Source organism: Schistocerca piceifrons, chromosome X (assembly GCF_021461385.2).
Source record: "Schistocerca piceifrons isolate TAMUIC-IGC-003096 chromosome X, iqSchPice1.1, whole genome shotgun sequence".
NCBI classification, from domain to species: Eukaryota; Metazoa; Arthropoda; class Insecta; order Orthoptera; family Acrididae; genus Schistocerca; species Schistocerca piceifrons.
In genome coordinates, this window is record NC_060149.1 from 489,562,707 (window position 1) to 489,586,158 (window position 23,452).

The 23,452-nt window shown below is 53.0% G+C and overlaps 1 protein-coding gene across 1 annotated transcript in view; it reads left to right on the forward strand.

The window, feature by feature from the left end:
- Positions 1 to 2,591: 2,591 nt before the first annotated feature.
- LOC124722446 (micronuclear linker histone polyprotein-like) overlaps positions 2,592 to 23,452 on the forward strand; it is an 82,594-nt gene continuing 61,733 nt past the window's right edge. The window contains exon 1 of the mRNA XM_047247607.1: positions 2,592 to 2,657. Coding sequence (XP_047103563.1) covers positions 2,592 to 2,657 — 66 coding nt within the window. The remainder of the gene's footprint in view (positions 2,658 to 23,452) is intronic.

Here is a 23,452-nt window from a genome sequence, read left to right on the forward strand (position 1 = left end):
GTATTGAGGCAGACAAGATTGAGCTGGTTAAAAAGGTCTGCTAACAGGGAGCCCTTCTGGCAGGATGCTGGAGAGCTCCAAAGGGGATGGTGGGCATTGAAGTCTCCAGTTAACAAAAATGGTGCAGGTAGCTGAGCAATAATTTGCATCATGTCTGCCCTGGTAACGGCAGACGACGATGTAGTGTAAACAGTACAAATGGAAAATGTAAAAGTGGGGATAGTAATTCAGATGGCAACTACCTGCAGGCCGGTGTGCAATGTGATGGGATCGGCAACATAACCCCTCCATGAGCCGGAATACCTACCACAGGGGGTAAGTCAAAACGCACAGAAGTGTAGTGTGCCAAGGCAATGTGATCGCATGGGTGTAGCTTCGTTTCCTGGAGGGCTACGACGAGCGGACGGTTCAAGCGAAGCAGCAACTTCAAGTCCTCTCGGTTGGAGCGAATGCTGCGAATATTCCAGTGAATAAGTGTCATCGTGAGAAGAAAAGGAAGATGAAAGAAAGGGTCACCTAGAAGGCCGCTGAGGGCCTGGCTTCGAGCGAGCACTGCCGCCGCTATCAGTAGGCGGACAGTCATCGTCCATTGGTTCTACGGCCGATGAACATATCTTGTTAAGGTGGCTGGGAGGGGTGCTTCCTCTGCATACGAACGGCCACATGTTCGGCTACCAGCGGTGCGACCAGGCGAAACTGATGACGACCTTAGGCGGCAACCGCTGGGTGGCGCAGGAGAAATGCGCCGTGGCGGAGAAGGAGAACTGTGCTTCCTATGAGCATTCTTGGAAGGTCGTTTTGTGGAAGTACTAGTCGATGGCTGTGAGTTCAAGGTACGTAACAAGTCTGCACGGGACAGTTCCTTCTTGAAGGCCCGTGCGTCTGATTTCTGGGTCTTCGTCTTGGCAATAGCTGATGAAGGTGCTGGTGTCTGAGGAGTGACGGGAGGAAGAGGAGACGTCGACCGGGCGATCTTAGCACTGGCCGAGCGGACGACCGTGGTGCTGAAGGTCAGATTTCACGTCTGCGTCGCCACCTCCCTGGTAGTCCGCGTAGAGGCGAGGACAGTACTGTATTTCCCCGCTGGGAGCAGCGTGGGCTTCCTACTAGCCAATAGCTTGCGAGCAGCCGAGGTGGACACTTTCTCTTTGACCCGAATTTCTTGGATACAGCGTTCTTCCTTGTAGATGGGACAGTCGCGGGAGGACTCTGCATAGTCACCTTAACAGTTCACACAACGAGGGGTCGGAGGTCGACTGCCACCCTCATGGGCATCCCTGCCCCAAGTGACATTTAGCCGCATTGGGACAAGACTGGCGAGTGTGATTAAAACGCTGACACTGGTAGCAGCGCGTAGGTGTCGGGACATAGGGGCCAACAGAAATAACCCCGCAGCCCGCTTTGATGCGCGACGGCAGCTGAACACTATCAAAGGTCAAGAAGTGTCCGGGTCGGTACAAGGTCATTGTTGACCTTTTTCATGACCCTATGGACAGCCGTCACGCCCTGCTCAGCGAGGAAAGACAATCTCCTCGTCAGTCAATCCGTCGAGGGATCGAGTATAGACCACACCACGAGACGAATTCAAAGTGCGGTGAGCCTCCACCCGGACAGGGAACGTGTACAGGAGTGTGGCCCAAAGCAGTTTTTGTGCCTGAAAGGCGTTCAGTTTCTAGTAATAAGGTACCGTTACGCAACCTGGTACAAGATTTGACAGATCCGGCTATGGCATCTACGCCCTTCTGGATAACGAAAGGGTTGACAGAGGGAAAATCCTTTCCGTCCTCAGATCGAGAAACTACGAGTAACTGTGGGGCAGGCGGTAGTACTTTTGTCACTGGTGGCTGGTCAAGTTTCCGTTTATGGGCAGAAGTCGAGAGAGAGGAAGAGAAATCCATTGCAAAGGAATCCCCCATGATTGCTAGCGTCTCCGATGGCGCGCTCCTTTCTTGTGGGGACCCTCTCGGAGGGCACTCCCACCTTAGGTGAATGTTTACACCTCAGGTCACACCTCCCAAGAAACAGACTGAGGGATCAATTGGAATGGTCAGAAGGTATCAGCTCAGGTAATCACCCCTCCCTGGGCCCGGCCTTTACCAGGGGGTAGGTATGTTCCTTACTTGTCTAGCCAGGGCGGTGAATTACGCGTTACCCCGTCACCGGGTACGCGTGCGAACGCGTGGGTCGGCCTTCAGGAGCGCACAGGGAGGAAGGAAGAATAGGAAAAACAAGTGAGAGAGGACAGACTGTCTCAAACGCCGATGCGGAGGCAAGGAGAAGAAGGCAAGGCAAAGAGTAAGGAAGACAGTGAGATGGAGAACAACAAATAAAGGGACCAACCAAAGCAAGGAAGAAACGAGAAGTGAAAAACCAAAATGACCACAAATATAGGTCGTGGAACCGTCTATCTCCGGACGCAGGCGCTAACTACCCCATTGAGGGAGAGGGACTCCTTTTAGTCGTCTCTTACGACAGGCAGGAATACCTCGGGCCTATTCTAACCCCCAGACCCACAGGGGTTTTTTTTTGGTTGGGTTTAAGGGCGCTCAACTGCTGAGGTCATTAGCGCCCAGTCACTTTTGTTAGAGCACATGGAATCTGTTACAACTCAAGGGGATGGGGGGACACCAGAAGGACCTGACAAAGATGCCGATAAAGTAAGTAAAAAGGTTAAATGTCTTTGGACAAGCCAGTTAAAGTTATAAAACGCAGAATACGAGCAGCTGCTCGAGCGTCATCAGCTAAAACATCCGGTAAAGTAGATGGCAGGGACAGGACAACACAAAATTGACTGAAACGGGGACACAATAAAACATGGCACACTGTTAATGCCTGACCACAAGGGCACTGCGGGGCTGGGTCACCGGAGAGCAGGTAGCGGTAGCTAAACCGGCAATGCCCATCCGCAACCTGGTCAGAAGGACCTCCTCGCGCCGAGATGGTCGGGAGGATGTTGTCCAAGCAGTTGGGAGCGGTTTTACTGCCCGGAGCTTGTTTCCTTGGAGGGATGACCAAGCATCCCACCACAACGACACAAGCCTTTTACATACATCCCCACGAACGTCAGATGATGGGACACAATGGGAGGCTGGCCGGGGCAGGAGGACTGCAGCCTTGGCTGCAGCATCCGCAGCCTCATTCCCAGGCACTCCTACATGTCCGGGAACCCACAGAAAGCTGACAGGAGAACCATTATCAGCGAAAGAATGGAGGGACTGCTGTATCCGTTGAATCAAGGGATGGACCGGATAGGGAGCTCCAAGGCTCTGAAGAGCACCGAGTGAGTCAGAGCAGAGTACGTACGATGAATGGCGGTGGCGGCGGGCATACTGAACGGCCTGATGGAGAGCAAAAAGCTCGGCCGTAAAGCTGGAACATTGGTCGAGGAGCCGGTATTTAAAGGTGGCGGCCCCGACGACAAAGGCACAGCCGTCACCATCGTCAGTTTTGGAGCCATCGGTGTAAATAAAGGTGTGACCGGCAAGGCGAGCACGAAGTTCGACAAACCGTGAGCAATACACTGCAGCCGGAGTACCCTCCTTCGGGAGTGAGCTGAGGTCGAGATAAATATGAACCGGAGCCTGGAGCCAAGGTGGTGTCGGGCTCTCACGCTCTCTGAAGGTGGTAGGGAGGGCAAAATCCAATTGTCGAAGCAGGCGACGGAAGCGGACTCCGGGGGGCAGCAGGGCAGACACATACAACCCGTACTGACGGTCGAGAGAATCGGCGAAGAAGGACTGGTAAGAGGGGTGGTCGGGCATAGACAACAGCCGGCAGGCATACCGACACAGCAGGACGTCGCGCCGGTAGGTCAATGGTAACTCTGCAGCTTCAGCATAAAGACTCTCCACAGGACTAGTGTAGAAGGCTCCCGTCACAAGACGTATCCCTCGATGGTGGATGGAGTTGAGCCGGCGTAATAGGGATGGCCGAGCGGACGAGTAGACGAAGCTCCCATAATCCAGCTTCGATCGGACTATGGACCGATACAAGCGAAGCAGGACAGTGCGATCCGCTCCCCAAGATGAACCACTAAGGGAACGTGTACAACGGGCCGCCAAATAAGGGACATGTGGAGACCAACACAGTTTCCTGGTTTTTTTTGGTTTTTTGTGGTTTTAGGGCGCAAAACTTCTATGGTCATTAGCGCCCAGCCCGTGACTTAAGACAGTAAGAAACCGAAATTTAAAACCAGCAGCAAGGGGAACAAAGTCAGAAAATTGGAGAAACTAAAAATAGAAGACTGCTTAAAAATCCACTACAGAAAGGGGGTGATTGTCCCCAAAAAAAGCTTCAAATGACTGACGTCATTTCACTGTCACTAATAAACTGGAGAACGCGGTCGGCGGAGCGCGTGTCATCTGCTAAAATCGACGATAGATCAGGCGATAGCTGTAGACGGGAGCGTAACGGATTAAAATAGGGGCATTCAATTAAAAGGTGTCTTACCGTCCACAGCTGAGAGCAGTGGGGACAGAGTGGGGGAGGATCGCCGCTTAAAAGATGTCGATGGCTAAAACGACAGTGCCCTATCCGGAGTCTAGCTAAAATTACCTCCTCCCGACGACGCGTTCGGGAGGAAGAGGTCCAAGCGCAAGGAAGGGCTTTCACTTCCCGCAATTTATTACAGGAAAGTGCCGACCAATGGGCATGCCATAATTGAGCAACATGGCGACATAAATCGTTCCGAAGATCGGTGAAGGGAAGCGACTGAATAGCTGGCCGAGGAAGAGAGACTGCGGCCTTGGCCGCTACATCGGCCGCCTCATTCCCACAGATACCAGCGTGTCCCGGGAGCCAGAGGAACGCCACCGAGACGCCCCTCAGGTGAAGCAAGCGCAGACAGTCCTGAATCCTGTGGACCAGAGGGTGCACAGGGTAAAGAGTTTGGAGACTGAGGAGAGAGCTGAGAGAATCTGAGCAGATAACGTACTGTATCCGCTGATGGCGGCGGATGTAGTGGACAGCCTGGAGAACAGCGTAAAGCTCCGCAGTATAAACCGAATACTGGCCGGGAAGCCGAAAGCGATTTGGGGTGTCGCCAACAATATAGGCACTCCCTACACCTAACGATGTTTTCGAGCCGTCGGTGTAAATAAATGTGGCGTCCGTCATTTCTGCACATAGAGCAGCAAATGCCCGACGATAAACAAGTGTAGGGGTACCATCTTTGGGAAATTGACAAAGGTCACGGAGCAGGCAGATCCGGGGACGGAGCCAAGGCGGTGCTGTACCCCAAGTGGTCAGGAAGGTTTTAGGAAAGCGGAAGGAAAGAGAATGGAGCAGTTGACGGAAGCGGACTCCCGGGGGTAGTAGGGAGGAGGGGCGGCCTGCATACCCTACATCAAAGGAGGCGTCGAAAAAAAGGTCGTGGGCTGGATTAGCAGGCATGGAAGACAGACGGCTAGCATAACGACTCAGGAGGACTGCTCGCCGATTGGACAGCGGAGGTTCAGCAGTCTCAGCATAAAGGCTTTCCACAGGGCTAGTGTAAAAAGCTCCAGACACTAAACGTAATCCACGGTGGTGGATAGAGTCGAGACGCCGAAGAATAGACGGCCGAGCAGAGGAGTAGACTATGCTTCCATAATCCAATTTCGAGCGCACTAAGGCGCGATAGAGGCGGAGAAGGACCACTCGGTCCGCTCCCCAGGAGGTACCATTCAGGACACGGAGGGTGTTAAGTGATCGCAGACAGCGAGCCGAAAGATAGGAAACGTGGGAGGACCAGCATAGTTTTCTGTCAAACATAAGACCCAAGAATTTAGCGACGCCTGAAAACGGAAGGTTGACAGGACCGAGATGTAAGGAGGGCGGAAGAAACTCCGTACGTCGCCAAAAATTGACACAAACGGTCTTACTGGGTGAAAAACGGAAGCCAGTTTCGATGCTCCACGAGTGGAGGCGATCGAGACATCCTTGAAGACGTCGTTCAAGAAGGCTGGTCCGTTGAGAGCTGTAGTAGATCGCAAAATCGTCCACAAAGAGGGAGCCCGAGACATCAGGAGGGAGACAATCCATAATTGGATTTATGGCGATGGCAAACAGTACAACACTCAGCACGGATCCCTGGGGTACCCCGTTTTCTTGGGAGAAAGTACGGGAGAGAGTAGTGTTCACCCGTACCCGAAAAGTGCGCTCTGCCATAAATTCGCGAAGAAAAAGGGGCAGCCGGCCTCGAAAGCCCCAAGAGAACAGTGTGCGGAGGATGCCTGTCCTCCAACAGGTATCGTATGCTCGCTCCAGATCAAAAAATATTGCTACCGTTTGGCGTTGCCGGAGAAAATTGTTCATGATATAAGTGGAGAGAGCGACAAGACGGTCAACTGCAGAACGATGCTTCCGAAATCCGCATTGGGCTGGTGTTAAAAGGCTGCGGGATTCCAGCCACCAAGCTAAACGGTAACTCACCATACGCTCCAAAACCTTACAGACACTACTCGTGAGAGAAATGGGGCGATAGCTAGAGGGGAGATGTTTGTCCTTTCCAGGTTTCGGAACGGGAACGACAATAGCTTCCCGCCACCGTCTGGGAAAGGTGCTGCCGGTCCAAATTCGATTATAAAGGCGAAGGAGGTAACGCAGACTATGGGTGGATAAATGCAGCAACATTTGGACATGGATACCATCCGGTCCTGGGGCGGAGGAGCGAGAAGATGAGAGGGCATGTTGGAGTTCCCGCATGGAGAAAACAGTATTGTAGCTTTCGTGATTTTGGGAGGAGAAAGCAAGAGGTCGCACTTCCGCTGCACGTTTCTTCGGGAGAAACGCTGGCGGGTAATTTGAAGAGCTCGAAATCTCAGCAAAGTGCTGACCCAACGAGTTAGAAATTGCGACGGGGTCCACTAAGGTATCATGCGCGACAGTGAGCCCAGAAACCGGGGAGAAACTAGGCGCGCCTGAGAACCGTCGAAGCCGACTCCAAACTGCCGAGGAGGGAGTGAAGGTGTTAAATGAGCTAATAAAGAATTTCCAGCTTGCCTTCTTGCTATCGCGGATGACGCGACGGCATCGCGCACGGAGCTGCTTATAGCGGATACAGTTGGCCAAAGTAGGATGGTGACGGAAAATGCGAAGAGCACGTCGCCGCTCACGTATTGCGTCACGGCATGCCTCGTTCCACCAAGGAACTGGGGGGCGCCGGGGCAATTCGGAGGTGCGTGGTATTGAACGTTCCGCAGCTGTAAGGATAACGTCGGTAATGTGTGTGACCTCATCGTCGACGCTGGGAAAGCGACGGTCATCGAATGTCGCGAGAGACGAAAAAAGTGTCCAATCGGCTTGGGCAAACTTCCAGCGTCGCGGGCGCATATATGGCAGTTGAGGCTGCAGTCTGAGGACACATGGAAAGTGGTCACTCGAGTGTGTATCATCAAGGGCGAACCATTCGAAGCGCCGAGCTAGCGGAACAGTACCGACCGCAAGGTCCAAATGAGATAAGGTTGTCGTGGAGGCAGACAAAAATGTGGGGACCCCAGTGTTGAGGCAAACTAGATCCGCTTGGTGGAAGACGTCTAGCAATACGGAGCCACGTGGACAAGGGTGTGGAGATCCCCAAAGCGGGTGGTGGGCATTGAAGTCCCCAACCAGCAAATAGGGGGGTGGAAGCTGACCAAGAAGATGAAGGAGATCAGCTCGTGCCAGTGGTGTGGACGATGGAATGTATACAGTACAAAGAGAGAACGTGTATCCGGAAAGTGAAAGACGGACGGCGACAGCTTGGAAGGAAGTGTTTAAGGGGATTGGGTGATAATGGAGAGTATCACGGAGAAGAATCATGAGTCCTCCATGGGCTGGAGAGCCTTCAACAGAGGGGAGATCATATCGGACAGACTGAAAATGAGGGAGAACAAAGCGGTCATGGGGACGCAGCTTTGTTTCCTGAAGACAGAAGATGACCGGCGAGTAGGAGCGTAAGAGGACCGACAATTCATCCCGATTGGCTCGAATGCCGCGGATATTCCAGTGGATAATGGACATGGGGTGAAAGGAGAATGGAGGAATGTGACCAAAGTTGCTGTCAACTCAAAGACTGCTCGGAGCTAGCAACCGACAGCATGGAATGGCATTCAGCCGAAGGCAGAAGATCCTGATCCATAAGTTGGTCAGGATCAGTCCCTGCCACCAGCGATCGGCCGGTTGACCGGCCACCAGCAGTGCGCCTCGGCGACACAGAAGATGGCCGAGGGCGATTTCCGCCAGGTGGTGCTGTAGAGGGGGCACGCCTTGGCGGAGAAGGAGAGGAACTGGGTTTCTTTGTAGCCTTCTTGGAAGAATGTTGTTTAGAGGAAGGAGGAACCGATGGTTGTGAAGCTGCGGTCCGTAAAAACTCTTCACGAGTATGCTCTTTTTTGGAAGACTTGGCGTCCGACTTTTGGGCTCGAGATGTAGCAGAACCCGACGAAGGGTGAGCCAGAGAGTGGGCAGGCGAAAGTGGTGAGGTTGAACGAGCGATCTTTGCGCTGGCCGATCTGACGACCGTGGTACTAAAGGTGAGGTCGCAAGTCTGCGTGGCCGCCTCCTTTGTTGGCCGAGGAGAAGCAAGGACAGTGCTGTATTTTCCTGTCTGAGGCACGGTGGGCTTGCGACTGGCGAATAATTTTCGAGCAGCAAAGGTCGACACCTTTTCCTTCACCCTTATTTCCTGGATGAGCTTCTCATCCTTAAAAACGGGGCAATCTCGAGAGGAAGCAGCGTGGTCACCCATACAGTTGATGCAGCGAGGGGATGGAGGTGGACAAGCACCCTCATGGGCATCCGTGCCACACGTAACACATTTGGCTGGATTGGAACAGGACTGGCTGGTGTGATTGAACCGCTGACATCGATAGCAACGCGTAGGGTTTGGGACGTAAGGGCGAACGGAAATTATCTCATAGCCTGCTTTGATTTTCGATGGGAGTTGAACTGTGTCAAATGTCAAGAAGACAGTGCGGGTGGGAATGATGTTCGTGTCAACCCGTTTCATTACTCTATGAACTGCCGTTACGCCCTGGTCAGACAGATAGTGCTGAATTTCTTCGTCAGACAATCCATCGAGGGAGCGTGTATAAACGACTCCACGCGAGGAATTCAAGGTACGGTGCGGTTCCACCCGGACAGGGAAGGTGTGGAGCAGAGTAGTACGCAGCAATTTTTGTGACTGGAGGGCACTGTGTGTTTCTAACAACAGGGTGCCATTCCGTAATCGGGAACAAGACTTTACAGGACCTGCTATTGCATCGACTCCTTTCTGGATAATGAAAGGGTTGACCGTGGAGAAGTCGTGACCTTCATCAGACCGAGAAACAACAAGGAACTGTGGCAACGATGGAAGAATCGTCTGTGGCTGAGACTCAGTATGCTTACGTTTGTGACTAGACTTAGTGGAAGGTGAGGAAACCATTGCGGAAGAATCCCCCATGATTACCGGCGTCTCCGATGGCGCGCTCCTCCCTTGTGGGGGCCCTCTCTGAGGGCACTCCCGCCTTAGGTGATTGTTCACACCTCAGGTCACACCTCCCGACAAACGGACGGAGGGACCAATCGGCACTTTCGGAAGGTATCAGCTCGGGTAATCACCCCTCCCTGGGCCTGGCCTTTACCAGGGGGTACGTACGTGTCCTACCTGTCTACCCGGGGCGGGGAATTACGCGTTACCCCGTCACCGGCTACGCATGGAAGTGCGTGGGTCGGCCTTCAGACACGCACAGGGAGGAAGAAAGAGAAAGGGAAAGGAAAGAAGAAGGGGTCTCAAACGCCGCAGCGGAGAAAAGGGTAAAGAGAAGAGGTAAGAAAAGGAGAAGGACAAAGGGAGGAAGAAGACATACAAGCAAGGAAGAAGAAGAATGCGGTACATTTACAAGCGTCCGTCTCCGGACGTAGGCGCAAACCATACTCCCAGAGGGGGAGAAAGTGAAGGAAAGAGCCAGAGGTGAGGGGGGGGGTGAAGACAGGGGATGGGGAAGGATGCGGAAAGGGAAGGTATGCAGCCCGGAAAGGAAGGAAGGCCACATTAGCTCGGGGCCCCGTGCTCGCTACGCACGTATCCACAAAAGAGTTGTGGATCCCCTGGGGGGAAACACAGTTTCCTATCCAACGTGAGCCCTAGCAACTTAGTTGTGTCCACGAATGGGAGAAAAACGGGACCGAGATGTAAGGATGGCGGAAGGAACGCTTTATATCGCCAAAAGTTGATACAAACCGTTTTCTCCTCAGAGAACTGGAAGCCATTTGCCACGCTCCACGAGTAGAGGCTGTCTAGACAGCGCTGAAGGCAGCGCTCCAGCAGGCATGTTCGCAGGGCACTGCAGTAGATCGCGAAGTCATCGACAAAGAGAGAGCCTGAGACATTAGGTGGAATGCAATCCATAATTGGATTTATCGCGATGGCAAAAAGGGTTACGCTCAAGACGGAGCCCTGAGGCACTCCATTCTCCTGGAGGAAGACTTCGGACAATACGGAACCCACACGTACCCTAAACTTTCGATCCGTTAAAAAGGAATCAAAAGGGGCAGGCGACCGCGTAGGCCCCACTTCTGCATAGTGCGGAGGATACCTCCTCTCCAACAGGTATCATAAGCCTTCTCCAAGTCGAAGAACACGGCCACCGTTTGGCGCCTTCGCAAAAAGTTGTTCATGATGAATGTCGACAAGGTCACAAGGTGGTCAACAGCGGAGCGGCGGCGACGAAAGCCGCATTGGACATTAGTAAGTAGTCGTCGAGATTCAAGAATCCAAACTAACCGAGCATTAACCATGCGCTCCATCACCTCACAGACAGCTTGTAAGAGAAATGGTGCTGTAACTAGAAGGAAGGTGTCTATCCTTCCCGGGTTTGGGTATAGGAACAACGGCTTCACGCCAACGCCTGGGGACTTGACCTTCGGTCCAGACGCGATTGTAGGTACGAAGAAGGAAGCTTTTGCCTGCCGGAGAAAGGTGTGCCAGCATCTGAACGTGAATGGCATCTGGCCCCGGAGCAGAGGATCGGGACAGTGCAAGCGCACGTTCGAGTTCCCGCATAGTAAAGGGGGCATTATAAGTTTCCAAATTCAGCGAGTGGAAGGAAGGTCGCCGAGCCACTTCTGCCTCTTTCCTGGGAAGGAAGGCAGGGTGGTAATGGGCGGAGCTTGAACCTCCGCGAAAAAGCGGCCAAAGGCATTGGAGACAGCCACAGGATCAACAAGGACCTCATTACCTGAGGTCAGGCCAGGTACCGAGGAGTGGGCCTTAATGCCCGACAGCCGGCGCAGGCCACACTATGCGACAGAAGAGGGAGTAAAACTGTTAAAGGAGCTGGTGAAAGAGGCCCAACAAGCTTTTTTGCTGACTTTGATGATTCTACGGCATTGCGCTCGGAGTCGTTTGTATTCAATACAATTCGCCAATGTAGGATGGCGGCGAAAGGTGCGTAAAGCACGTCGTCGAGCACGGATAGCGTCCCTACAAGCCTCGTTCCACCAGGGGACGGAAACGCGACGTGAAGAAGAAGTAGTACGAGGAATGGAACGTTAGGCAGCATTGATGATAACAGCCGTGAGGTATTCGACCTGACTGTCACAACTGGGAAAATCGTGGTCCGGAAATGTCGCCAGGGAAGAGTGAAGTCCCCCGTCAGCTTTCAGTATGTTCCAGCTCGAAGGACGTGGGGATGGGGTGTGGTGCAGGAGACGAACGACACAGGGGAAGTGGTCGCTCGAATAGGTGTCAGAAAGGACATACCACTCGAACCGACAGGCAAGAGTGGTAGAACAGATCGAGAGGTCCAAGTGGGAGTAGGTATGAGTAGAGTCCGAGAGGAAAGTCGGGGCGCCGGTATTGAGGCAGACAAGATTGAGATGGTTGAAGGCATCCGCCAAGAGGGAGCCTCTTTGACAGGATGCAGGAGAGCCCCAAAGGGGATGATGGGCATTGAAGTCGCCAAACAATAAAAACGGCGGGGGAAGCTGAACGATCAGGTGCATCATGTCAGCCCGACTAACAACAGATGACTGGAGTGTAGTTGGTACAAACTGATAAAGTAAAAGCAGATGAGTAATGCGGACAGCTATTGCTTGGAGTGGGGTGGTCAATGGGATGGGACGGTAATAGACATCGTCCCGAACGAGCAACATGACCCCACCATGAGCTGGCATACCGTCCACAGGGGTGAGGTCATACCGCTCCGAGGTATAGTGGGTAAAGGCAATACGGTCAGTCGGGCGCAACTTGGTTTCCTGGAGACCAAGGACGAGCGGACAGTGCAGGCGGAGAAGCAGTTGTAATTCCTCCCGATTAGATCGAATACCTCTTATGTTCCAATGAAACAACGCCATCGCTAGTCAAGAAAGAGGGGGAACGAGATGGGGGAAGAGCTGGTCACCTCGACGGCCGCGGAGGTCCAGGTTGCGAGAGAACAACGCTACAACCGACGGGAGGAGGATCCGGTTCCATCGACTCGTCGCCAGCTGCGGCCACTGTCCCTAGTTGTGTAGAAGGGGCCGCATCATTTGCCAACGAAAGGCCGGCGGAGCGCCTGGCAGCAGAGCGTCCCGGCGAAACTGAGGACGGCCGGGAGCAGCGACTCACGGATGAAGCGTCAGACGAAACGCGCCGGGGTAGAGGGGGGATAGAGACTACTTCTTGGAGGCCTTCTTGGAAGGCCGAGGAGGCACAGGGATGGTGGGCTGGACGCGAAGAAGGTCCTCACGCGTGGGGTCCGTTTTGGAACGCTGGACCTCGGAAATTGGGGTCCGGAACGTTTCCCTGATGGACACCTGAGAAGAGGATCGCTTCTCAGGTGGCGTGGGGGAGGAGGAGGAAGGGTTGCCTCTGGGGCAGAGGGGGTGGGGGCCACAGGGGAGGAGGATTTGGAAGTGAGGGATTTGGGAGGCGGGGGCAGAGCCCCTGATGGGCGGAGGAGACGGAGGGGGGGACAGGATAGGGGTGAGGATACCGCGGAAGAAGTGGACACAACTGAGGCAAACGAAGTGGTCAATGGCACGGGATGAAGGCGGTCATACTTCTTCCTGGCCTCAGAATACGAGCCGATCCAAAGTTCTGATTTCTTGTATCTTCTTCTCCTTCTGATAGGCGGGGCAGTCTGAGGATCTAGGCGAGTGGACGCCAGGACAATTAATGCACCGAGGTGGTGGGGTGCATGTATGTTCCTCACGAAGAGGACGTCCACAATCGCCACGAAGGGGCTCAGCCTCACACCGTGACGACATGTGCCCAAAGCGCAAACACCTAAAACAGCGCATAGGAGGCGGGACGTACGGTCGCACGTCACACCGGTAGCACATCACCTTTACCTTCTCCGGGAGAACGTCCCCCTCGAAGGCGATGATGAAGGCCCCGGTGTCTATGCGACGGTCTTTGGGGCCGCGCTGGACTCGCCGGACGAAATGCACGCCTCGGCGCTCCAGGTTGGCCCTGAGCTCCTCATCAGATTGTAGCAGGAGGTCACGATGAAAAATAACCCCCTGCGACCCACAGGGGGGTCGGCCCACTGTTTCTGGTGAAGGAAAGAAGCTGGATAGGACGCTGAGGCTGATGCCATTGCAAAATGGGTCGCAAGATGTTCCATAAGAATCAACAGGTCCATCCAGAGGTCACCTGGGAGGTGAAGGCCTGGGAGGGTGGACAGCAGAAGGCAACCTTGGAGACAGCAAAGTGTAGCCCATACCCGTGACATACGGACAGTAGTACCGATGGAAGAAACAAATCGTTCCCAACATATCCGTTTGCTGTTTGATTAAATAAGGGGCTTTAGCGCCAAGACGTTTGAAGGTGATAAGGCTGGCAATGGATGGGTGCCTCTTAAGGTGTTGTAGAGCTCGACGGCGATCACCAATGGAAATGGCCGTACTCCACCACGGGACTTGCCAGTGGCGAAATGGTCCGGATGAGCGCGGTACACCAAGGTTAGCACCAGCAACAATCGCGTCAGACACGTCAAATAGGACGTCATCAATACAACCCGACAGAGGGAGAAAACACGACCTGTGCAGTGTATAGAGGCCAATCGGCACGTTGCCAAGACCAACGAGGTAACCCGTCCACCAGGGAGCGGGAAGGGAGTGAGATAATCAACGGGAAATTGTCACTATCACGAGCGTCGTCGTGTGGCGACCACTGTAATGAAGCGAGGAGTGAGGGAGAGCAAAGAAAGATCAGTGGCATGAAAGGTACAATGACCGGCACTGAAATGAGTAGCGGAGCAATCATTAAGAAGGTGCAAGTCATTGTCTGAAATAAACTGGTCTATGAGAAGACCTCGTCTAGATGAAAATGCACTGCCCCACAAGGGATGATCAGCATTAAAATCCCCTAGGAGGAGGAAGTTTCTGAAAAAGGGCAGTTAAGGCAGCAGGTGTAAGAGTCCTGTCAGGAGGGAGATGATTGCGAATAGTGACCTCCGAGTCCTGGTGGACCCTAACAGCAACCGCTTCTAATGTAGTTTGAAGAGGAATCCATGTGCTAGCAACATCTGTACGGACCAAAGTACAAACGCCACCAGAGGCTCGCAAGGGGCCAACCCGATTTGGACAGAACACGGAACCCACAGAGCGTCAGTGAGTGATCAGTAAAATGAGATTCCTGTAAAACCACACAATCTGCAGAGACGAAATAAGGGATTACAATTCCGGAAGATACGGTAGTATCCATTACAAATCCATTGGATAACCACAGAACGCTTATTCAAATGGGGGTTGAACAGGCTGAAGCCAGTCATGCCGCCAGGTCACCACCAGTCACCGACAAGGAGGGTCGACATCCATGAACAACATGTCAGAATCTGGTTGTGAAGCCAGGGATGGGACCTCTGGTAACACCAGAGGCTCCTTATCCTGGAACTTACGTTTCTTCTTTTCTGTTTGTGATTGAGGAGGGCTATGTGGCATAAAGTAGCCAGCTGCAGTAAGAATGGGAACAGAATGATCAGGTGACCTGGGGGCCAACAGACCGTGGTCCTCGCCATCATCGCGTGGCAGACCTTTGGCCTGGAAGGTGCTGGGAAGAGGTGTCCCAGGAGGCCGCAGGGGAGGGGGGGGGGGGAGGGGAGGGGTGAAGATGTAATTTGGTTGGGTTGTTTGGGGGAAGAGACCAAACAGCGAGGTCATCAGATTAGGGAAGGACGGGGAAGCAAGTCGGTCGTGCCCTTTTAAAGGAACCATCCCTGCATTTGCCTGGAGCGATTTAGGGAAATCATGGAAAACCTAAATCAGGATGGCTGGACGCGGGATTGAACCGCCGTCCTCCCGATTCAGAGTCCAGCGTGCTAACCACTGCGCCACCTCGCTCGGTAAAGACGTAATTAAAGCGTAACCAGACGTCATGGACACAGCGTGAAGACGAGCATACTTACGAGCCTCACTTTAGGGTGAGTGATCAAGGGACTTACTCCGTTAAGTTTTCCTTCTTATATACTGGGCAATCTGGTGAACGAGGAGAACGATTGCCATGACTAACACAAACAGGAGGAACACAGGAACTCCCCTCATGGAGTGGACGTCCAATCACCGCAGAGAGGGGCCTGCAAACAGCGGGAAGACGTGTCCAAAACGCTAGCACTTAAAACATCTCCAAGGTGATGGGATGTACGGCTTCATGTCACATCGATAAACCATAATCGATACCTCAGGGAGGGTATCCCCTTCAAAGGCCAGGATGAAGGCAGCAGTATCAATGCAATTGTCCTTTGGACCCTTCTGAACACGTTGAACGAAGTGAACACCCCGCCATCCGAGATTGTTCCGAAGTTCCTCATCAGTTTGAAGGATGAGGTCCCTGTGAAAAAAATCACACTTTGAACCATATTAGGGGCTGGTGGGGGGTAATGGACATAGGAATTTCGCCAAGATGGTTACAGGTTGGTTGGTTGGTTGGTTGGTTGTTTGAGGTTAAAGGGACCAAACAGCAAGGTCATCAGTCCCTAGTTTCAAATAGCCTCCATTCTGCTAACGGGACATCTCAGTATAGTCAGAAAAATAAAACGGATAAAGGGGAAACGTAAAAGGGCAGTCACGTTGTCATTAGTAAAAACAAATGAGGGAAGTTGGCAAGAGAACGAACCCAACACTATGCTGAAACAGCATAGGCAAGACCACCTGTGACTTAAAAGGTGCAACTGCTATAATGCAGAAAGTACGTATGGGAATAGAAAAACTAACCAAGCCTTAAAAAGAAGGGGTAAAAACAGAGTAAAAGGGAAAGAAAAGAGGATTCCGGTCAGGGAGGTGAATCGGTAATCTCTGAACACTGCCTACAGTGGGAGACACCCAAACACTCACCGCCCTGCCCCAACACCAGAGGGAGATTAAAAACTTTAAAACTGAGAATAAAAACCACTCTCCCGGAGGAAACCTAGAACCAGAGAGACCATCCGGGAATCGTCAGCCAACATCAAAGGTAAAGTGTGGGGGAGCCTGTACTTAGCACGCAGAGCCAAAAGAAGGGGGCATTCAACCAAAATGTGGGCCACTGACTGGAAGGCTCCACAACCACATAGCGGGGGTGGCTCATCACGCAAAAGGAAACCATGGGTCAGCCTGGTATGGCCAATGCGGAGACGACACAGTGTGGTCGAGTCCTTGCGGGAGAGGCTAAAGGAAGAACGCCATGGGCCTGTATTCACCTTAATGGCACGAAGTTTATTAGACAGTGGAGTAGCCTCCCAAGAATTGGCCCATGACTGTGCAAAGTGGGATTTGATGTGAAGCCGTAAATCCGCTGCAGGAGGGGTTACAGGAAACGGGGGGTAAGTAACTGCTCCCCCAGCCAAACGATCAGCGAGCTCATTACCCGGGATACCCACATGGCCCGGGACCCATAAGAAGTCAATGGAACAAGCAGCACGGTGAAGATCAGCGAGATGGTCATGGATGGCAGAGACCAAGGGATGGCGCGAAAAACACCGGTCAATAGCAAGAAGGCCACTCATCGAGTCCGTACATAACAAAACGCGGTTGTGTTGGGATTGTTTAATAAAGGTAAGGGCCCGGGAAATTGCCATCAATTCCGCAGTAAACACCCCACATGAGGGTGGCAGTAGATGATTTTCCGTTCCAACGAAGGACGTGAAGGCATACCCAACATGATCAGCAGATTTAGAGCCATCAGTGTAAAAAACAACAGCATCCCGAAACTCCCATAAAATTTGGCGGAAAAAGGAACGGAACACCACCGGGGGGATGGAATCTTTCGGACCGCGGCGGAGATCCATCCGAATTCGAGGCCGAGGAACTAACCAAGGAGGGGTGGAGGGGAGGGAGTGAGGAAGACAGGACAAAGAAGGAAGCCGAAAATCACGGGTAAGAGACGCAAGGCGCAGCCCAAGCGGTAAACCCGCCCGAGGGCGGGAGTCAGGCGGGCGACGTCCATGGTCTGGGAATAGGATAGAATAGGAAGGATGAGCGGGAGAAGAACGGATAGTAAGGGCATAAGACACCAGAAGCTGGGACCGCCGAACAGAAAGGGGGGGGGGGGGGGATCCCAGCTTCAACCAGGAGACTATCAACAGGGCTAGTAGGGAAGGCACCGGTGGCCAAACGGATACCACGATGGTGTACTGGATCCAGCACGTGCAGCGTGGAAGGAGCAGCTGAACCATAAACTTGACAACCGTAGTCCAAACGTGACAGAACTAGAGCACGATAAAGACGGAGGAGGAGGGAACGGTCCGCACCCCAGGAGGAGTGGGCAAGGAAGCGAAGGACATTGAGTTTACGGAAACATCCTACCTTCAGGAGTCTGATATGGGGCAGCCAAGTGAGCTTGTTGTCGAAAAGAAGACCTAGGAAACGAAACTGTGGAACCACAGGCAATCTTTGTGCAGCGAGATAGAGCTCTGGATCAGGGTGGACCGTAGTACGGCGACAGAAGTGGACCACCCGCGATTTTAAAGGAGAGAATTGAAACCCGTGGGAGAGGGTCCATGCAGAGGCACGCCGTATAGCCACCTGGAGCTGCCGTTCTGCAGATGGCATCGAGGAGGAACTAACCCAAATGCAGAAATCATCCACATACAGGGCAGGGGCGACCAAGGGACCGACAGAGGCCACAAGTCCATCGATAGCAATGAGGAAAAGAAGGACACTACACAGAACCCTGTGGGATGCCCGTCTCCTGGGTCCGTGGAGAACTAAAAGCAGTACCAACTCGAACTCTGAATGACCGATGGATCAGGAACTGGCGGATAAAAATCGGGAGTGGGCCCCGAAGACCCCACTGATGAAGGGTTAGTAAGATGTGATGGCGCCAGGCCGTGTCATAGGCCTTGCGAAGGTCAAAAAACACTGCAACCAAATGGCGGCGCTGGGAAAAAGCCTGCCGAACTGCGGATTCCAAGCGAAGCAAATGATCGATTGGAGACCGTCCCTCTCGAAAGCCACACTGGTAAGGGGACAATAGATCCCGAGATTCGAGGACCCAAGTGAGCCGACGGGCTACCAGCCGTTCAAGTAACTTACAACCAACATTGGTCAAACTAATTGGCCGATAGCTGTCAACAGATAGGGGGTTCTGACCAGGCTTAAGGACACGAACCACAATGCTATCCCTCCACTGAGAAGGGAAGTCACCCTGGAGCCAGATACGGTTAAACACCCGAAGAAGATGGTGCCGTTGTGGAGCACTGAGATGTTGAAGCAGCTGGTTATGAATGGAATCTGGGCCAGGGGCCGTATCGTGAGAAGAAGAGAGCAGAAAGAAATTCCCATTCAGTGAAAGGTTCGTTGTAAGATTCTGACTCACAAGTGGTGAAACATAAGGTGACAGCTTTAGCCTGCTGTTTTTGATGAAGGAAAGCAGCTGGATAGGAGGCCGACGCTGATGCCACTGCAAAATGGGTCGCAAGATGTTCTGCAAGAACTAATGGGTCCGTACAAATGCCATCTGGGAGGTGAAGGCCTGGGAGGGTGGATTGCCGATGGCAACCTTGGAGAGAGCGAAGTGTAGCCCATACCCGTGACAGAGGGACAGTGGAACCAAGGGAAGAAACGAATCGTTCCCAACATATCCGCTTGCTCTGTTTGATTAAATAACGGGCTTTAGCGCGAAGGCGCTTAAAGGTAGAAAGGCTGGCTACAGCTGGGTGCCTCTTAAAGTGTTGCAAAGCTCGACGGCGATCACGGATGGCAATGGCCGTACTCCACCACGGGACTTGCCGACGACGAAATTGTCCAGATGAGCGCGGGACAGCAAGGTTAGCAGCGCGAACAATCGCGTCAGACACGTCACGTAGGACGTCATCAATACAACCCGACAAAGAGGGAGAAAACTCGACCTGTGCAGTATATAGAGGCCAATCGGCGCGGTGGAAAGACCAACGAGGTAACCTCTCCATCGGGGAGCGGGAAGGGAGCGTGATAATCAACGGGAAATGGTCACTATCACAAAGGTCGTCGTGTGGCGACCAGTGTAATGAAGGGAGGAGGGAGGGAGAAGAAAGAGAAAGATCAATGGCAGAAAAGGTACCATGACCAGCACTGAAATGAGTAGGGGAGCCATCATTAAGAAGGCACAGGTCGTGGTCTGCAATAAATTGGTCGATAAGAAGACCTCGTCTAGATGGAAAGGCACTGCCCCACAAAGGATGATGAGCATTAAAATCCCCAAGGAGGAGGAAGGGAGGAGGAAGTTGCTGAAGAAGGGTGGTTAAGGCAGCAGGTGTAAGAGTCCTGTCAGGAGGGAGATAAAGATTGCATACTGTGACTGCAGAGTCTAAGTGGACCCTAACAGCAACTGCTTCCAATGTAGTTTGGAGAGGAATCCACGTGCTAGCAATGTCTGTACGGACCAACGTACAAACGCCACCAGAAGCCCGCAAGGGTCCGACCCGATTTCGACAGAAAACACGGAACCCACGGAGGGTCGGTGAGTGAGCATCAGTAAAATGAGATTCCTGGAGAACCACACAAGCTGCTGAGCAGGACGAAAGAAGGGATTTCAATTCCGGAAGGTGACTATAGTAGCCATTACAATTCCATTGGAGAACCACAGAACGATGGTTTAAATGAGGGCTGAACACGCTAAATCCAGTCATACCGCCGGGTCCCCACCCGTCACCGACAAGGAGGGGGCGACATCCATAAACGACAGGTCAGAATCCGGTTGTGAAGCCAGGGAAGGGACCTCCGGTGACACCAGAGGCTCTTTGTCCCGGGACTTATGTTTCTTCTTTTCAGGCTGAGATCGAGGAGGGCTGTGTGGCATAATGGAGCCAGCTGCAGCAAGATCAGGAACAGAAAGAGACCGGGCGACCTGGGGGCCGATAGACCGCGGCTCTCGCGGTCGCCGCGCTGCAGCAGACCTTTGACCTGAAAGGTGCCGGGAAGGGGCATCCCGGGAGAGGCGCCCTTGACCGGCAGACGCCGAAGGAGTGGGACACTTCTCCGGCTGGGGAGGGGGAGCGGCGCCCAGAGGAGAAGGTGTGGGAGCCGCAGGGGAGGGGGGGAAGGAGAGGGGTCCGGGACGGGGGTAAGGAAGGGGGAGGAAGGGATGAAGATGTAACCAAGGCGTAACTAGATGTCATGGACACAGGGTGCAATCGTGCATATTTCTTACGGGCCTCTGTGTAGCTTAAACGATCAAGAGACTTATACTCCTGTATCTTTTTTTCTTTCTTATAGACTGGGCAATCTGCTGAACGTGGAGAATGACTACCATGACAATTTACACATACAGGAGGGGGAACACAGGGACTCCCCTCATGGAGTGGACGTCCACAGTCACCACAGAGAGGGTCCTGGGTACAGCGAGAAGACATGTGGCCAAAACGCAAGCACTTAAAACACCGCATAGGAGGTGGGATGTACGGCTTCACATCACAGCGATAGACCATAATTTTAACTTTCTCAGGAAGGGTATCCCCTTCAAAGGCCAGGATAAAGGCACCAGTATCAATACGATTATCTTTAGGACCCTTCTGAACACGCCGAACAAAGTGAACACCCCGCCGTCCGAGATTGTCCCGAAGTTCCTCATCAGTTTGAAGGATGAGGTCTCTGTGAAAAATCACACCTTGTACCATATTTAGAGACTGGTGAGGGGTAATGGACACGGGAATTGTGCCAAGATGGGTACAGGCACGAAGGGCCGCAGATTGGGCAGCCGAAGCAGTTTTTATCAGTAACGAACCCGACCGCATCTTGCTCAGGGAGTCCACTTCGCCGAACTTGTCTTCAATGTGTTCCACAAAGAATAAAGGTTTGACACTGGTGAAAGTATCTCCATCAGTCCTGGTGCAAACTAGATAACGGGGGAAAGGTTTTGCCCCTAGACGACGGGCCTGACCCTCCTCCCAGGGGGTAGCCACGGAAGGGAAGGCCGAAGGGACAAGAGAAGCAGCACTTGAGGAATCAGTACCACGCAGAGAGACGGCCGCAGAAGAGCGGCCAGAGGTTTGGACCCTTATGCGTTTCATCTGCATAGCGTCCGCCCTGATACCACCCACTCCGATCAGGGGCTCTCCTCACGGGCGCCACCCAGCCACAGCAAGGGCCATCTGGCACGGCGGCCATTGCCGGGAGTTCCGATGCTCCAGGATGACGAGCAACCACTCCAAGGCATGCATGAGGAGGTCACAGCTCAGGTATCAGAAGTGTGATCCCTGTGTGTTCAGGGGGCTCAACCAAAAGGGTACATAGCGACCCCACCACACGGGCTGGCTACCGTGCTGGCTATGCACCCTAGCATCAGACAACGACGTAGAAGAAAAGGTGGAATATACTAGGAGGGCACACGTCGGAGACACTAGGTAAGGTGCTCTTCCCCAAATGGCTCACACTACGGAAGAGAAATTTTGGAATGGAGGTCAAACCCCAGAGGGGGACCAAGGAATGCCAAAAGGAGGAGATGATTACGCAACAAAGCCAGAGTGTAAAACCAACAGAACCAGGAGGATAGCAGGGGCCAACATAAGCAAGGACGCCAATAGAGGGAGAGGAGAGGGCGAGGGGAAAGGGGTATGGAGGGGAAAGGAGGGGAAGGGAAAGGAAATGCAGCCCGGGAGAGAAAGAAGGCTGCAATGGCTCGGGGCCCCGTGCTCGCCACGCACGTATCCACGAAAGAGTTGTGGACCCCCTGGGGGGAAGATGGTTACAGGCACGAAGGGCCGCAGACTTATCAGCTGAAGCCGTTTTGATCAACAACAAACCCAACCGCATCTTGCTTAGGGAGTCCACTTCGCCAAACTTGTCTTAAATGTGTTCCACGAAGAATAAAGGTTTGGTATTGGTGAAATTATCCCCATCAGTCCTGGTGCAAACCAGATAGCTGGGGAATGATTTCGCCCCTAGCCAACAGGCCTGACCCTCCTCCCAGGGGTTAACCATGGAAGGGAAGGCCAAAGGGGCAAAGGAAACAGCACTACAAGAAAATTTCCATTCAAAGAGACAGCCATAGAAGGACGGTCAGAATTCTGGACCTATATGCGTTTCATTTGCATAGCATCCGTCCTGATACCACCCACTCCGATCAGGGGCTCTCCCCACAGGCATCACCCAGCCACAGCAAGGGCCGTCTGGCACGGCAGCCATTGCCCCGAGTCCGATGCTCCAGGACAAGCAACCACTCCTAGGCTTACATGAGGTGGTCACAGCCCAGGTATTAGTGTGACCCCTGTGTTTTCAGGGGCCTCAACCAAAAGTGTACATAGCGACCCCACCACACAAGCTGGTTACTGTGCTGGTTATGTACCCTAACATCAATGACGCGAAGGAGAAGACTTAACTATGAGGGCACACGCCGGAGACACTAGGTAAGGTGCTCTTCCCGAAACACTGCTCACACTATGGAACAGAAATTTAGTGATGGAGGTCAGACCCCAGATTGGGACGGGAGAATGCCAAAAGGATAAGGTAATTACTGAACAAAACTCAATCGCAAAGCCAACATAACCGGGAGGATAGCGGGCCAGCATAAACCAAGACACCAAGAGAGGGAGAGAAGAGGGCGAAGGGGAAGGAGCAATGAGAGGAAAGGAGGGGAAGGGCAAGGAAATGCAGCCCTGGAAAGAAGGAAGGCTGCATTACCTCGTGGCCCCGTGCTCGCCCCGCCCCTGGGGTGCGGGGGAGGGGATCAGGGTATAAAAGTAATGTAGAAGACCATTTAAAGAGAAAGCACGTTGAAAGCTAGAAAAACCATGGATTAGTAATGAAGGTGAGGGATCGACTAGTGAGCTAGAGCAAGTGCAATATATCAGTTTACTCTTACAGAGAAGGCAACAAATGTTTAACGGTCGTTGCTGCTGCTTCATCACAAGCAGTCAGCAAAGTGACGTAATGGCGCTGATTTTTCTACGGCAACACTACCCCAAGGAAATTTCATCATTTGGGAAAACTAAGTGAAAGCCAATGTATCTTAACGTGACCCAGCCGTCTGAAGATGAACTTGCCGCTTCTAAACCGGTAACGGCACTATAAATAAATAGCATAGTAGAAAGTGGCTGGTTGCTGTTATCTTCTCTGTAATGGTCAATCCATATTT